Source organism: Ceratotherium simum, chromosome 3 (genome assembly GCF_057802395.1).
Source record: "Ceratotherium simum simum isolate JZ-2026a chromosome 3, ASM5780239v1, whole genome shotgun sequence".
Taxonomy (NCBI): domain Eukaryota; kingdom Metazoa; phylum Chordata; class Mammalia; order Perissodactyla; family Rhinocerotidae; genus Ceratotherium; species Ceratotherium simum.
This window is the reverse complement of record NC_141902.1, coordinates 59,248,662-59,264,486: the sequence shown is the minus strand read 5'-3', so window position 1 is coordinate 59,264,486 and position 15,825 is coordinate 59,248,662. Positions and strand designations below refer to the sequence as shown.

Here is a 15,825-nt window from a genome sequence, read left to right as displayed (position 1 = left end):
TACTAATGGATTGCAGCTAGCATTCTGAACACTTCTCTAAGGGGCCATGCAAAGTATTTATTTTTAAGCCATGTCTTAGATTTGGACATTTTAATATGTAAAATGTTTCGCCATAACTGTATTTGTTAGAACAAGATTTTGACTTGAATCAGAGAAACTATTAAAAAAAAAAGGGGGGGCTCTATTTAAATAGCATTTATTTTGTTATAGGAAATATTATAAATGTAATTAAATAATTCATTTTTCAACAAGGAATGCTTTTTAAGTTAAGCAAGGACAGAAGTCCTTCACAAGTGTGTTTCCCCTGTTTTAAATATGTATATGTACATAATTTTCTTCAATTTTTGCCCTCCGAAAGGAGTAACCTTTAACCAAAGTGGCTTAGCAGTAACTCACCTTACTACTGCAAAGACTAGTGATATTTTCATACATAAAAGGCAACATATTTTACACATAAATTACTTTTCACTATGGGAAATATGATACTAGGGGGAATGGTCAGTTATGATCACTTTCTGGAATAATTCTTCTAAATTTTCAATATTTAAATTCCTTTTAAGCTCCTAGTGGCAGCAAGATTCTTAGAATTCTTTATGAAGAAAATGATGAATCTGAGGTGGAAATTATTCACGTTACATCTCCTATGTTGGAAACAAGGAGGGCAGATTCATTCCGTTATCCTAAAACAGGTACTATATTCCATTGACATTTATGTTCAGTCATTTCTGCTTTCCAAACAAGATTCTCTCTGCACTCATCAAAGGTATGGTCAACACTGGTCATTTGCAGCCTTAGTAAGGATGGCTTGTTCATTAAGTGTCACTGAAGTAGATTTTTTAATTACAGGCTGATCTTTTTTAATTATTTTCAAAGATGAGGAAGTACAAAAAACTGATTATTTCAAGGAATGAATAAAAAAGTGTCTTTGCTAGGAAATAAAGATTTTTAAAGGATTATGTTCTTAAATTAGTAATTTTTTTCCCCATTTTGCTCTTTACAGCATTTCAATTGTAAAGTGATACAGAATTTCTCTTCTTTATTTCATACTGACTATTGATATTTTTCAGGCTCTTTTTTTTGATAGCCATATTAAAAATTATGCATTTGAGGAGCCAGCCCAGTGGCGTAGTAATTGGGTTCACGCGCTTCGCTTCAGCGGGCCGGGGGTTTGCGGGTTGGGTTGAGATCCTGGGCGCGGACCTATGCACCGCCTATCAAGCCATTCTGTGGCAGGCATCCCACATATAAAATGGGGAAAGATGGGCACAGATGTTAGCTCAGGGCCAATGTTCCTCAGGAAAAAGAGGAGGATTGGCAATGGATGTTAGCTAAGGGCTAATCTTCCTCTCCAAAAAAAAAAGATATATATATGAATTTGAGATGGAGTTCTAAGATTCTTATGCAATAAAGCCCTGACTCTATACAATATTCCTGACTTAACTAAAGTGTAAAGAGGATTGATCTGGCAAAATTAGTTTGAATAATTTTGGATATTTGTTACTATTCACTTGTGTCTCTTTTTAAAGGCACGGCAAATCCAAAAGTCACTTTTAAGATGTCGGAAATAATGATTGATGCTGAAGGAAGGGTAAGTATAAAATGTTGAGTTGACATTTTGTGTCAGTTGACTAGTCTAGTCAGTCTAGTAGAGATCTTAGATACACCTTATTTTTTGGACTTGTTGAACTTGCTGAGATATCTGTGGATCATGATTTCAGGCTGACCTGATTTTCTACTTTGAAAACTTTCCACTGGTTCCCAAGATGGGAATATGGGGATATGCATATTTACCACTCCTTTCCAATATTTTTTCCTCTTTGCCTTTGTTAATTCTTCAGATCAATATTAAAAGAATAAGGTTATTGACTGGTGGGTTACCTTCTGTGTTGGATATTTGTCTATGGTAGATTAAATATCCCACATTGCTCTTGTACTGCTTCTTTCCATTTGGACAGTCAAATGCTTATAAGCTGAATGCACACAAGATTAATTAGAAAGCAGTCTTCTCTGCTAGATTTATTTTTCAGCAGCTTTATTGAGATATAATTCACATACAATACAATTTGCTTATTCAGAGTTTAAAATGGCTTTTAGTATATTCAGAGATGTGCAACCATCAACACAGTCAATTTTAGAACATTTTCATCACCCCAAAAAGAAATCCCTCATCTCTTAATTGTTACCCCCCAACCTCCCCATACCCCCAGCCCTGGGCAACCACTGATATACTTTCTGTGTATAGATTTGCCTATTCTGGACATTTTATATAAATGGAATCATACAGTTTCTAGTCTGGTTTGTTTCACTTAGCATCATGTTTTCAGGCTCCATCCATGCTGCGCCGTGTATCAGCACTTCGTTACTTTTTATTGCCTAATAATATTCTATTGTATGGATATACTATATTTTATTTATCCACCCGTCAGTTATATGTGACATTTGGGTTGTTTCCACTTTTTGGCTATTATGAATAATGCTACCATGAATGTGTGTGTACAAGTTTTTGTGTGGGCATACATTTTTATTCTCCTGGTTAGATACCTAGGAGTGAAATCATTGGGTCATGTGATAACTCTGTGTTTAACCTTTTGAGGAATTGCTTGTTTTCAAAAGTGGCTGAACTGTTTTATGTTCCCACCAACAGTGTATAAGGTTTACAATTTCTCCACATCCTCATCAACACTTGTTATTGTTCATCTTATTTATTATAGACATCCTAGTGGGTTTGAAGTTGTATCTCATTGTGGTTTTGATTTATATTTTCCTGATAGCTAACGATATTGAACATCTTTTCGTGTGCGTATTGGCCGTTTGTATATCCTTTTGGAGAACTATCTATTCAGATCCTTTGCCCATTGTTTTTAAGTTTATCTTTTTAATTGTGGCAGCTAGACTTTTAAAGAAAAAAAGTTTGCTTCCTCGAGGCCATTTCACTTACATATTACACAAATAATATTTTAGTCTAAAATATAGGGAACTAGGGACTATTATTTTTCTTAAATACTAGAGTCTAAAGTAATTAAAACTTGCTTTTACCAGTTATTATCAAGAGTTCTATTAGTATAAACTCATAGGGAAAGACTTTTAGACTGTACTAATTCTTGTGGTTAGAACTTTTTTAGGCATAAAAAACACCAGAATAGATAACCCACAACGTACGGCTGGTTTTGCTATATCCTATGTGCTTTTTTAAATACCTGAGTCTGAAAAAGTATCATGCTGTTAAAGATAATGATTTAAGTAGACTAGTTAAGCTAGTTATTTATCTAAGTCTTCTATAACTAGATTCCTTTTTTCTTTTTTAATAGATAATAGATGTCATAGATAAAGAACTAATTCAGCCTTTTGAGATTCTCTTTGAAGGAGTTGAATATATTGCCAGAGCTGGATGGACTCCAGAGGGAAAATAGTGCGTATGTTAAATTGTCACTTCTTTACAAATAATTTAGGATCCAGAACTTTAGAAATGTCTATGCTGTTAGGTTTACCTTTCAGTTGGAGCTACCTTCACTTGTAAATTTGCAGTGTAGTTATTTCTGCACAAAGAATTTTTCCGGAACTAAGTGGACTTGTGGATTTCCTATATAATCCTATAAGCATAGGAACATTGCATTTTAATTTTGTCTGTTACTTAGCCAGTCATGGTTTCATAGTGTTATTTGTGGTTAAATTGTATTACTTTAAGGCTCACATGTAAGTGTATTTTTTTTATTGTATAATTTAAGTAGAAATATTTGTAGAGCCTTATATGAAGATGATTACATATAGTTCCTGTGTCTAATGTAGACAACAGGAGTTTTACAAGGCTGGCATTTGTTGACACTAAAGGGAGAAAACAATTTCAAAGGCCATCTATGGTTTTGGAAATGTAAAGAAAACCACTTTTAAAAACTCTATTCAAGCCTAACTTTTAAAAATAAGTGTAGAGTAAGCTAATACTTTTAATTAGCCATTTGTAAGTGATAATTTAACATATACTAAAGCAATTCTTTCATTGTGATTATAGAAATAACTGATGGGTACTGGTGGGGGGAGAGAGCAGGGGAATGTTTATTTTCTGAGAGCTTGCTTTATTTTTGGTGCTTTTCTTTTATTTGTTTAAATAGTGCTTGGTCCATCCTACTAGATCGCTCCCAAACTCGGCTACAGATAGTCTTGATCTCACCTGAATTATTTATCCCAGTAGAAGATGATGCCATGGAAAGACAGAGACTCATTGAGTCAGTGCCTGACTGTGTGACGCCACTAATTATCTATGAAGAAACAACAGACATCTGGATAAACGTATGCGTGTTTTCCTTTACTTGGTTAAATATTTTCTCAAAATGCTAAAGCAAATGAAGTTTTATAGCAAACTATTTAAATGAATTTTTTAAGTTCAAAGTAACCATGAACGTTATTTGCTTAGTTCGAACATTTCAAATTGGAATGATGGTTCTAGAATGGAATGGTGTGTAGATAGAAAGTAGATGCTATTGAAATTGCATCTCCCTGGCTGCAGATTTGCCCCTGTTCCTGGACACATCAGATACTGAAAACACAGCCTCATCAGTGCCTCTGAGAGGACCCTAAGGATCCTGTCTAGAAAGGACTTTCTCTTTTGAGTTGGCAAACTATACCAAAATATACCAATTTTGGACTGAGTTTTGCATTTTCCAATTTAGTGAAAAAAAGATACAAAATAAATAAAACCAGCTAACTCTCTGACTGGGCATATGCTTCATATCATTCACCTAAATCAGATGAACATCTGTTTTCTCTTCAACTGTTAGAATATTTCTCTTTGGAAAAGAAAAGTAAAAAAATTTTTTCCTCCTCATTTCTGTAATAAGATTTATATCATTAAACAGACCTCATGGCATGTTTCAAAGGATTACAGAAATGGTAAGAAAAAGCTTTTGGTCATATATTTTTCTTTTTTCTCTGTTTGGAAACATTTATTTTTCAGTGGATGAAGTCTTTGACTAAAGTAAGATAAATCTGAAAGGCCCAGGCAAAATCTATAATTGTAAATATACCATACCCCCTAGCACTGACAGTTATTTATATTTCAGAATACGTTTATCAAGTAAGTCTTCTTTCTCTAGTTTAATTGAATTGTTGATGTATTTTCATTAATGTGTGTAGTAAATTAAACTATTCATTTTACAGATCCATGACATCTTTCATGTTTTTCCCCAAAGTCATGAAGATGAAATTGAATTTATTTTTGCCTCTGAATGCAAAACAGGTTTCCGTCATTTATATAAAATCACATCCATTTTAAAGGAGAGCAAATATAAACGATCCAGTGGTGGGCTGCCTGCCCCAAGTAAGAAATCCTTTTTTATTTAAAAAAGAAAAAATGTTGGGGGCAGAAGATGGGAGGGGCAGGATAGTTTAATGTCTCTTTTGTGTACTTTATAAGCATTAATACTTGCTTTATTAAACTTAGTACATAAGTTAAACTAAAATATAAATACACGCATGTGTAAAAACATAAGTCAAAGATCTTGATAGGTATATAATAAACTATTAATAGTGGGTAGTCTGGGCCGGCCCCGTGGCTTAGCGGTTGGGTGCGCGAGCTCCACTGCTGGCAGCCCGGGTTCGGATCCTGGGCGCGCACCGACGCGCCGCTTCTCCAGCCATGCTGAGGCCGTGTCCCACGTGCAGCAACTGGAGGGATGTGCAGCTATGACATACAACTATCTACTGGGGCTTTGGGGGGAAAAAAGTAAATAAATAAAATCTTTAATAGTGGGTAATCTATGGGTAGTGAGATTACTTATTTTTACTTGCTACTTTTGCCTTGACTAATTTTTAGTTTGTTTAAAGTGAGCCCATATCCTTTTAGATTAAAAAAGCTATTTTTAAAACATTACATAGTTATTAGATATTATTATATACTAGATTTTTTTATACTGTCTGCGTCTACACTGAAGTTAATTTATAGTTAAAGCTCTTGAGATTGATATAATTATGTTGCCCAAAGTGAAATTAAATATTGTATCAGCTGAAGTTAATTTCTCTTTAAAAAGTGATGATTTTCCTTCTGGGAAATGTAATACAGAATGGATGTGTAAGCCTAGAAAAAGTGAAATGGTACATCAAATGCTTCTCCTGTGTTTTTTTAAAATTGAGTTATGGTTTTCTACTTTAATAATATAGAGTTTGTTTTAGAATAGTAGGCACTTTGTGATGTTATGTTATATACTTAACTGCTATTTGTAACTTAACGTAGCCATTTTTTAAACATTGTGGTAAAACATGTATAACAAAATTTAGCATTTTAACCATTTTTAAGTATAGAGTTTAGTGGTATTAAGTATATTCATATTGTTATGCAACCATCACCACCATCCCTCTCTCAAACTTTTCATCTTCCAAAACTGAAACTACCCGTTAAATAATACCCAGTCTAGTGGAAAATAAATAATAACTCCTCGTTCCTCCTTCTCGGCGCCTAGCAACCACTCTCTATCTCTGTGAATTTGACTACTCTAGATACCTCATTTAAGTAGAATCATACAGTATTTTGGCCTTTTTTGACTGGCTTATTTCACTTAGCATAATGTCATCAAGGTTCATCCATGTTGTAGCATGTGTCAGAATGTCCTTCCTTTTTAAGGCTGAATAATATTCCATTGTAAGTATATACCACATTTTGTTTATCCATTCATTTGTCCATGGACACTTGGGTTGCCTCCACCTTTTGGCTATTGTGAATAACGCTGCTATGAACATGGGTGTACAAATATCTATTTGAGACCCTGCTTTTAATTCTTTTGGGTGTATACCCAGAAGTAAAATGCTGGATCATATGGTCATTTTATTTTAAATTTTTTGAGGAACCACCATACTCTTTTCCATAGCAGCTGCACCATTTTACATTCCCATTAGCAGTGCACAAGGGTTCCAGTTTTTCCACATCCTTGCCAACACTTGTTATTTTCTGTTTTTTTTTTAATAACAGCCGTCCTAGTGCGTGTGAAGTGGTATGTCATTGTGGTTTTGATTTGCATTTCCCTGATGACTAGTAACATTGTGCATCTTTTCATTTGCTTATTAGCCATTTGTATATCTTCTTTGGAGAAATGTCTATTCAAATTCTTCTTTGTTTGATTTACTTATAGTCTGGTATAAAGTGCTGAATTAGAACTATATTTATCTTTAGGTGATTTCAAGTGTCCTGTCAAAGAGGAGATAGCAATTACCAGTGGTGAATGGGAAGTTCTTGGCCGGCATGGATCTAATGTATGTTCTTTTCTACTGATATGTTTTATCAACGTCTGCTGTGTGTATGCAGTACTAAAAATCAGTGCAGCTTCATATGACCCCAGTGTTTTGAAAATACTAAGTTAGGGCCTAAAAGAACGCAAGTTGTTAGAAAGAAAGAATTTTAGTTTAAATTATAAATCTCACCCATTTTACACACCTAGTATTAGATGTGTTCTGGTTACTAAAGGTCACCATTTTCAAATATCTTGTTGCTACTTAATAAGGAAAGGGCTGGTCCATACTTCTTGAGTCTAGCAAAAGTTGTGAGTTAGGATATAGTTTGAAAATTATTTTTAAATCTCTTATAGACTACTCATGTTATTTCTACATTAGAGGTTGCATTTACCACTTCTGAGGTGGTGATTCTCTTTCATTCACTTGTTTTATCTTATTTCACAAATTTAAGGTTTCATCCACCCCCTGCAAGGAATGATGGACATTTATACAGAGTGTAGATTGATAAGGAAAAGGAGGGAAATCCACCCTCTGTTTCACTCTCAGCATGTGGCTTTCTGTAGCAATTCAATGACTTCTAAATGTTTTCCTTTGGCCTTTCATAATACCTTGTATTTGTTTCAGTTTTCAATTAGGTGGTCAGTTCCATGAGATCTCTAAGAACTCTGTCCTTTATATGTGTGATACATACAGTTAAGTTGATATATGCTACCAGGATTTAGTGAAGGCCTGTGCTTTCCTCCAATTGATTCAGAGATTTATTGAAGGATTATGTATACTGGCTACTATAGAAGTCACTTGTAGTCCCCAAGTGATTAAGGAGAAAGAATGAAGATCCAGATTCCAGGTTTGTTTTTGTTGGTAAAAACTTCAGAATACCACAGGTGACCTTTTTTTTTTGATGTAACATTGGTTTAAACATATAAATTTCAGGTGTACATCATTATATTTCAATTTCTGTGTAGATTACATCATGTTCACCACCCAAAGACTGGTTACCATCCATCACCATACACATGTAGACAGGCAACCTTTAAAGGCTAATTTCCACTGAAAGTCTCACATGGCCTTCTGGTTATATATCCAAATATATTTTTTTCTGTTTGGGGACCTTGGATGTTATTGTCACCTGAGAAGAATCTTGTGGAATTCTAAGTTCTGACAACAAAAAATTACACTAATGTAAACTTCATGCTGTGTAATGGTTGGATAATACTGAGGGAACCCCCGAAATTGTATTTATACAGATCTGAACCTTATTTGGGCAACCGAAATGTCTTTCTACTACTTGCCATTAAGTACATCAATTTTCTTCTTTGTTTATGTCATGCTTATTTATATGACATGTTTATGTCTCTCTTAACTCTTCTATTTTCCTTCTATCCTTTATTTTTTTTACGTTACCTTTTCTGCCCTACTTTTTTTTTTTGCTGAGGAAGATTTGCCCTGAGCTAACATCTTTTGGCAATTTTCCTCTTTTTGCTTAAGGAAGATTAGCCCTGGGCTAACATCTGTGCCAGTCTTCCTCTATTTTGTATGTGGGTCACCACCACAGCCCAGCTGACAAGTGGTGTAGGTCCACGCCCAGCGTCTGAACCTGCGAACCCAGGCTGCCAAAGTGGAATGCACCAAACTTAACCACTAGGCCACAGGGCTGGCCTCCTCTTACCTACTTTTGCCAGTGACCTTGTTCCCCCGCAAAACTTTCTAATGGCAGTAATTGGGTAAAGCTTTGAGACTTTTAAGCCCATGTGCCCCTTACTGTTGAGGAGTGGTTCTCAAAGCGTAGTCCCTGGACCAGCAGCAGAGCATCAGCATCAACTGGGAACTTTTTAGAAATGCAAATTCCTGGGCCCACCCCAGGCCTCCTGAATCAGAAACTTTGGAGGTGGGACCCAGTAATCTGTTTAATAAACCCTTCAGGTGATTGTGATACTTCTGTTGCATAAAGTAGTTTACATGAAACAAAGAAAAAGAACCATTATAGCGGGGGTGGGGAGGTGAGGAATTAACCAGTTACTTCAATTTTGAAAGGCCTGACACCCAGCTGCGAGGTCAAGAGTAGAACCAGTCCTCCAATCTCTTCTCTATATCTGTGTGTTTGTTGGTTGTTTTATCATCCACATGAGTGAAATCATATGGTATTTGGCTTTCTCCATCTCACGATGTAGATGTAGTCTGTATAGAAGTTGAAATATAGTGATGTACACCTGAAGTTTATATAATGTTATAAACCAGTGTTACCTTAATTGAAAGAAATAATAAAAAAAAAACATTAAAAAAGAGCAGAACCTGTCCTAACCTTTTGCACAGATTAACACATACCTGTGAAGCTTCATGAATGTTTGTTCTGTGGCTTCCTATCACTTGTATCCTCTCTGTATGTCATATAGGCCTGCTTAATCTCAACTGTGTTTATTTCTGTATCCATGTATGCTAAAAGATGTTTAATGATGAAGAAGAAGCTTCTTGGAGAAAATGTGGCATTTAAAAACGCTTGCTTTTAGAAATGTATCTGTGTTTTCTTTGCTGTGTAAAAAAATTTTAATTTTATTAAACATTGTTTGAGTAGTCTGGTAGAAGATTTCTAAAAGGGACAATAAAAGCCATTTATTTAGAATCTTACTGTAAATTTGGGAAGAATATTAAGTGAATTCAGCTGTGAGTTTACTTGCAGTTTTTTTGAGTTCTGAATGAAGACTTAAAGGATCTTATCCACACTTATTTATAAACTATACCAGTATTGAAACTGTGATTGAGTTCAATTATTCCCAACCAATAGGTAAAACACTTTTGCAAGTTTGTACAAAAGACCAAAAAAGTACTACCTAAGATAATACGGCACTAACTGAAGAATATACAGGATGCTAAAATTAGACTCTTTTAAGTGTATATGTGGTTGACCTAAGCTGCAGTATAGGTATTTTTTTCCCTGTGTTGTCATTTTAATGAAATAATTCTTGTATTTTAAGAAAAGCACACATTCTGACCATATAGGAAACTCTGTGAAATAGTGTGCAACTCAGGTGTCCTTTTTCCGTCTGGACAGGATCTAGTCTTAGCTATAAGTCATAAACAAAACTGACTCAGGTTTATTAACATTTGTGGCAAAATTTTTAAAAAGAGGCATAAGTCAAAGGGTGACTAAGATGATTCTGGATTAAAATTGGGGATTGATTTATATAAAATTGGGTGTTGAATTACTGGCCTTGCCAAGGTCATGCTAGCACTGATTTTTTTTGTTGTTATTTTGGCAGATCCAGGTTGATGAAGTCAGAAAGCTGGTATATTTTGAAGGCACTAAGGACTCTCCTTTAGAACATCACCTGTACGTGGTCAGTTATGTAAATCCTGGAGAGGTGACAAGGCTGACCGATCGTGGCTATTCCCACTCTTGCTGTATCAGCCAGGTATTAAGTCTCTGCTTGAAAAGGATTTCCTGTCATATAAAAAACCGTTTGCACATGTAATACTTCGAGTAATGTGAAAATTGGCCTGCAGAAGTCTGATTCTCTTAGGAAAAATTTTAAAAAGCTTTAACTGCAACATTGTGTATGTACATAAATGATCAGACTCTTATCATACTCCTGCTTTAGCATCAGTGCAGATATAGCAGCAGATAACCTTTTTTACTTTTCCCTAGGGAAAAAGTAATTGTTTTCTTCTTTCTCTAGCATTGTGACTTCTTTATAAGTAAATATAGTAACCAGAAGAATCCACACTGCGTGTCCCTTTACAAGCTGTCAAGTCCTGAAGATGACCCAACTTGCAAAACAAAGGAATTTTGGGCCACCATTTTAGATTCAGCAGGTACTCATTTCCCTGAACCTCATCTTAAATAGGATTAGTACATTTGCACTAAACCTGTGTCATATGTCCATATTTCCTGGACAGAATCTTCCCATCTCTCACCACTGCCTGTCCCTGAGCTGCTGGGTTCCTGATTGATCCCACCCCTCCTATCAACTACTGAATAAGATGGGTTACCTGCCACTCTAGGCAGGAGCAGGTCTGGAAGGCCTTTTTGAAAATAAGGTTAACATAGTAAAGATATCAACTCAGAAATGATTTATTCACACTTTTGGATGATTTTCCAGATAAACAAATGAACTTGAAGATAATGGCCATATTAATAAAAGAACACTCGTTCAGTATGGGAGTGAGGGTCACTGTGAATTATATAGTTTTTTAAATGCTTGATTTCTTAAACATAAAGAATGGACTAATGTTATGTATTTTTTGATCCACTTTATCCCCAAATCCTTTTTCCTGTTAAATATTTTCACTCATTAGTATCTGCTAAGGGATTAAGTGCAAAACCACGGGGTATAAGTATGTTCTAATGTCCACAAGCAGAATTTGTAACATGGTGATGGTCTCTGCTTAGACTGTAACATCATGCAGTATACACAGACATAGGATAGGTCTGTATAGCTTTGGTAAACCAGAGACTGATCATGACTTTCTTCTTTTCTGGGTTCTGGTTAGGCTTATATAATCTCTAGTGATCAGAAATAAATGTATTGAGCCCCTGGCATGAGCAAGTTAAACTGACTACATTAAATTTGTGCTTCCAGTTTCTAGTCAGGTATAAGGCTTAACCATCAGTAAGTTATCCCGAACCAAGCACAAAGTATTTGTATAGTTCCGCACGTAAATACCTCCTAGGTTCCAATATTATTCACAATACTGTGGGTCTGCTTCTGGAATAGATAATTTGATATGTTGGTTAGATTTTCTTTTATTTTTTTGGTGAGGAAGATTGGCCCTGAGCTAACATCTGTTGCCAATCTTCCTCTTATTGCTTGAGGAAGATGGTGCTTGAGCTAACATCTGTGCCAGTCTTCCTCTATTTTGCATATGGGACGCTGCCACAGCATGGCTTGATGAGCAGTGTGTAGGTTCGCGCCCAGTATCCGAGCCCGTGAACCCCGGGCCACCAAAGCACTATGCCACCGGGCCAGCCTCTAGATTTTCTTTTTTAAAGATAAATGTTCTTGCTTAATTTCTTGCTTATTGTCTGAAAGGGGGATGGTTAGTTATTTGTGTGTGGGGTCGTGGGTTTATGGTATCTTTTCCTTGCTCTCAGATTATAGAGCTCCCGTAAGAACTCCTTTTACAGACTCTGTATATTACCTCCCCGCAGGTCCTCTTCCTGACTATACCCCTCCTGAAATTTTCTCTTTTGAAAGTACTACTGGATTTACATTATATGGGATGCTGTACAAACCTCATGATCTACAACCTGGAAAGAAATACCCCACTGTGTTGTTCATATATGGTGGTCCTCAGGTGGGCATATTTATGTACATATATATACACATACATATTTTTTTAGGTGAGTTGTGTTTTAAATGTCTAGACAATTGTTTAAGTTAAGATTTGAGCATTGTTGGGCCCCCGCTGTTATTGACTCTGGCTTATGTTCTAATTATCCAATTTAGGAGTTCAGGAAGCTGGGTTTTGTTAGATGGTTAATTTGTAAATCAGTGTCAATTTCTTAATTTACAATGAGAACTGTAACTGTCATGGGGAATGGAATATTCACGTCAGTAGGTAAATGTGTTGTTTTCTATGTAGAGAAAGTTGTTTGGGACATGAAATTAAATAATTAAATGTCTTGGTAAATAAAAAGAGTCTTAATAGATATATATTCAGAAAGCCTTGGTAGCCTAATGAATTCTTCCTCTTCATTCTAAGACTATATCTCTCAAGCAAACTAGAATAGAATCTTTTCTTTTATCAGCTAGTTAAGGCAACTGTTTACTACTACTCAGCCCTGTAAGAAGTTTATGCCTTGATTTTCCTTTTTCTGGATTAAATACTAGCATATGAGTATTAAGTAAATTCTATTGACTATCAGTAAAATATTTTGGGTAGGTGAATTGGTTAATTGGTAATTTTTAAAAATATTTATTCTTGAGTATATATCTTTTTTTTTTTTTCGTGAGGAAGATCAGCCCTGAGCTAACATCTGTCAATCCTCTTCTTTTTGCTGAGGAAGACTGGCCCTGGGCTCACATCCGTGCCCATCTTCCTCTACTTTATATGAGAAGCCACCACAGCGTGGCTTGACAAGTGGTGCGCTAGTGCGCACCCGGGATCCGAACCCTGGGCTGCCGCAGTGGAGCGCATGCACTTAACCGCTACGCCACCAGGCCAGCCCCTTGAGTATATATCTTACTTTGAGCCCTTGAAGAAATTAGAGTATAATTACACTGTTTTTATAATGCAACTCTTGGACTCAGTAAATATCCTCTATTCCTAGTTATTCAGTATCTGGAAATGTATGTAGATGCCAATTCATCCAAAAAATAAAATAAAAGTAAAATAACTACATAAGCCATAAAATCTCAGCAGTGATGATCATATATCAAGTTAAATCACTATGCCATCAAGTATGTTTTACAAAAAAACAAAACATGATTCGCTTTTATGTTATAGTCATCTACACATAAACCATAAAAGAGTTAAATTAGATGTCTGTTAAAAACTTGAAACCGAGTCTTGGTAAACTCAAAAAAAAGGCTTAATACAAAGAAATTGAAGAGAAAATCACAGGACACTCTCAGAAAATTACAGGGCACTCTCAGACGTTTTGTTATATTGTTTTCATATTAAGGCTAAGAAGGGTGTTTCTTCTTCCCAATGAAGAAATGATATATGAGGGCCGGCCCCGTGGCTTAGCGGTTAAGTGCGCGCGCTCTGCTACTGGCGGCCCAGGTTCGGATCCTGGGCGCGCACCGATGCACCGCTTCTCCAGCCGTGCTGAGGCCGCGTCCCACATACAGCAACTAGAAGGATGTGCAACTATGACATACAACTATCTACTGGGGCTTTGGGGGGAAAAAAAAAGGAGCAGGATTGGCAATAGATGTTAGCTCAGAGCCGGTCTTTCTCAGCAAAAAGAGGAGGATTAGCATGGATGTTAGCTCAGGGCTGATCTTCCTCACAAAAAAAAAAAAAAAAAAAAAATGAGATATATGAAAAATACACTATAAAAACTAGCTGGTTATCTACATTTTAAGACTAAAGGACTCTTTATATTAGTAATTAAGTTTAAAAAGTCTAAGCTACATTAAAAGATACTCAGTATCACTAGTCATTAGGGAAATGCAAATCAAAACCACAATGAGATACCGTTTGACACCCATTAGGGTAGCTATTATCAAAAAAAAAAAGGAAAATAACATGTTGGTGAGGATATGGAGAAACTGAAACTCTGATCGATTGCTGATGGGAATATAAAATGGTGCAGCTGCTATGGAAAGCAATATGGCGGTTCTTTAAAAAGTTAAACACAGAATTACAATCTGATCCAGCAATTCCATTTCTGGGTGTATACTCAAAAGAATTAAAAGGAGAAACTGGAACAGATACTTGCACACCAGTGTTCATTGCAGCATTATTTACAATAGCCAAAAGGTGGAAGCAACCCAAGTGTCCATTGACAGATGAATGGGTAAACAAAATATGGTATATAATGGTATGTTATGCAGCCTTAAAAAAAGGAGGAAGTGAGAGCCAGCCCTGATGGCCTAGTGGTTATTAAAGTTCAGCGCGCTCTGCTTCAGTGGCCCAGGTTTGGTTCCCGGGCACGGAACCACACCACTCATCTGTCAGTAGCCATGCTGTGGTGATAGCTCACGTAGAAGAACTAGAAGGACTTACAGCTTAACATATACAACTATATACTGGGGCTTTGGGGAGGGGAAAAAAAGAAGGTTGGCAACAGATGTTAGCTCAGGGCAAATCTTTCCCACCAAGGAAAAAAAAAGGAGGAAATTCTGACACATGCTACAACATGGATGAACCTTGAGGACATTATTTCTAACTTTCTAAGTGAAATAAGCTAGACACAAAAGGACAACTATTATATTATTCCACTTGTATGAGGTATGTAGAATAAGCAAATTCATAGAGACAGAAAGTAGAATAGAGGTTACCAGGGGTAGGGGTAGGGAGTTACTGTTTAATAGATATGGAGTTTCTGTTTAGGATGATAAAAAAGTTCTGGAAATGGAGAGTGGTGATGGTTGTACAACAGTGTAGATGTACTTAATGCCACTGAATTGTACACTTAAAATGATTGAAATGGTAAATTTTATGTTATAGATATTTTACCATAATAAAGTCTTAGCCAATGCAATTAAAATTATTTAATTATTTGGAGAACTTTATGAATACAGCTATATATTTTTGCACTTATAGAAACAGTTTCTTTCTCAAAATATTCTTTGGAAGCATTCAGATTTGGTGAGGCCTTCAGAGAATGTGGTATTCAGTTTGCAGGGGCATTTCCCCATGAGACTTTGCACGATGGAATGCCTCTTGCACTTTAACCCACTGGGAGATCATTCATCCTCTTGTTTGATGACTCCTTTTGGGTTAGTTATGAAAAAGCCTCCTTAATGCAAGACCAGGTCTTTCTAATAGCACACAATAGCTTTGTGAAATTTGATTAAATCTTATCAGTGGTCCAAACGATATTCTTTCTTGGTGTATCTATTCAGGTCAAAGTGGGAATCTATTGAACAGCAACAGTGTCACGATTCATAACAGGGAGTGAATTACTTTGTCACTAAATGCAGCAATGTCTGTAGTTGGACA

The 15,825-nt window shown here is 36.0% G+C and overlaps 1 protein-coding gene across 8 annotated transcripts in view; it reads left to right on the top strand.

Moving 5' to 3' along the window:
- DPP8 (dipeptidyl peptidase 8) overlaps nucleotides 1–15,825 on the top strand; it is a 55,076-nt gene that overhangs the window by 26,812 nt on the left and 12,439 nt on the right. For all 8 annotated transcript variants that reach the window (XM_087428534.1, XM_087428533.1, XM_087428532.1 and 5 more), the window contains 9 exons: nucleotides 561–689; nucleotides 1,527–1,588; nucleotides 3,309–3,409; nucleotides 4,107–4,284; nucleotides 5,152–5,311; nucleotides 7,157–7,236; nucleotides 10,473–10,625; nucleotides 10,890–11,025; nucleotides 12,362–12,507. In XM_087428534.1, coding sequence (XP_087284660.1) covers nucleotides 561–689; nucleotides 1,527–1,588; nucleotides 3,309–3,409; nucleotides 4,107–4,284; nucleotides 5,152–5,311; nucleotides 7,157–7,236; nucleotides 10,473–10,625; nucleotides 10,890–11,025; nucleotides 12,362–12,507 — 1,145 coding nt within the window. The remainder of the gene's footprint in view (nucleotides 1–560; nucleotides 690–1,526; nucleotides 1,589–3,308; nucleotides 3,410–4,106; nucleotides 4,285–5,151; nucleotides 5,312–7,156; nucleotides 7,237–10,472; nucleotides 10,626–10,889; nucleotides 11,026–12,361; nucleotides 12,508–15,825) is intronic.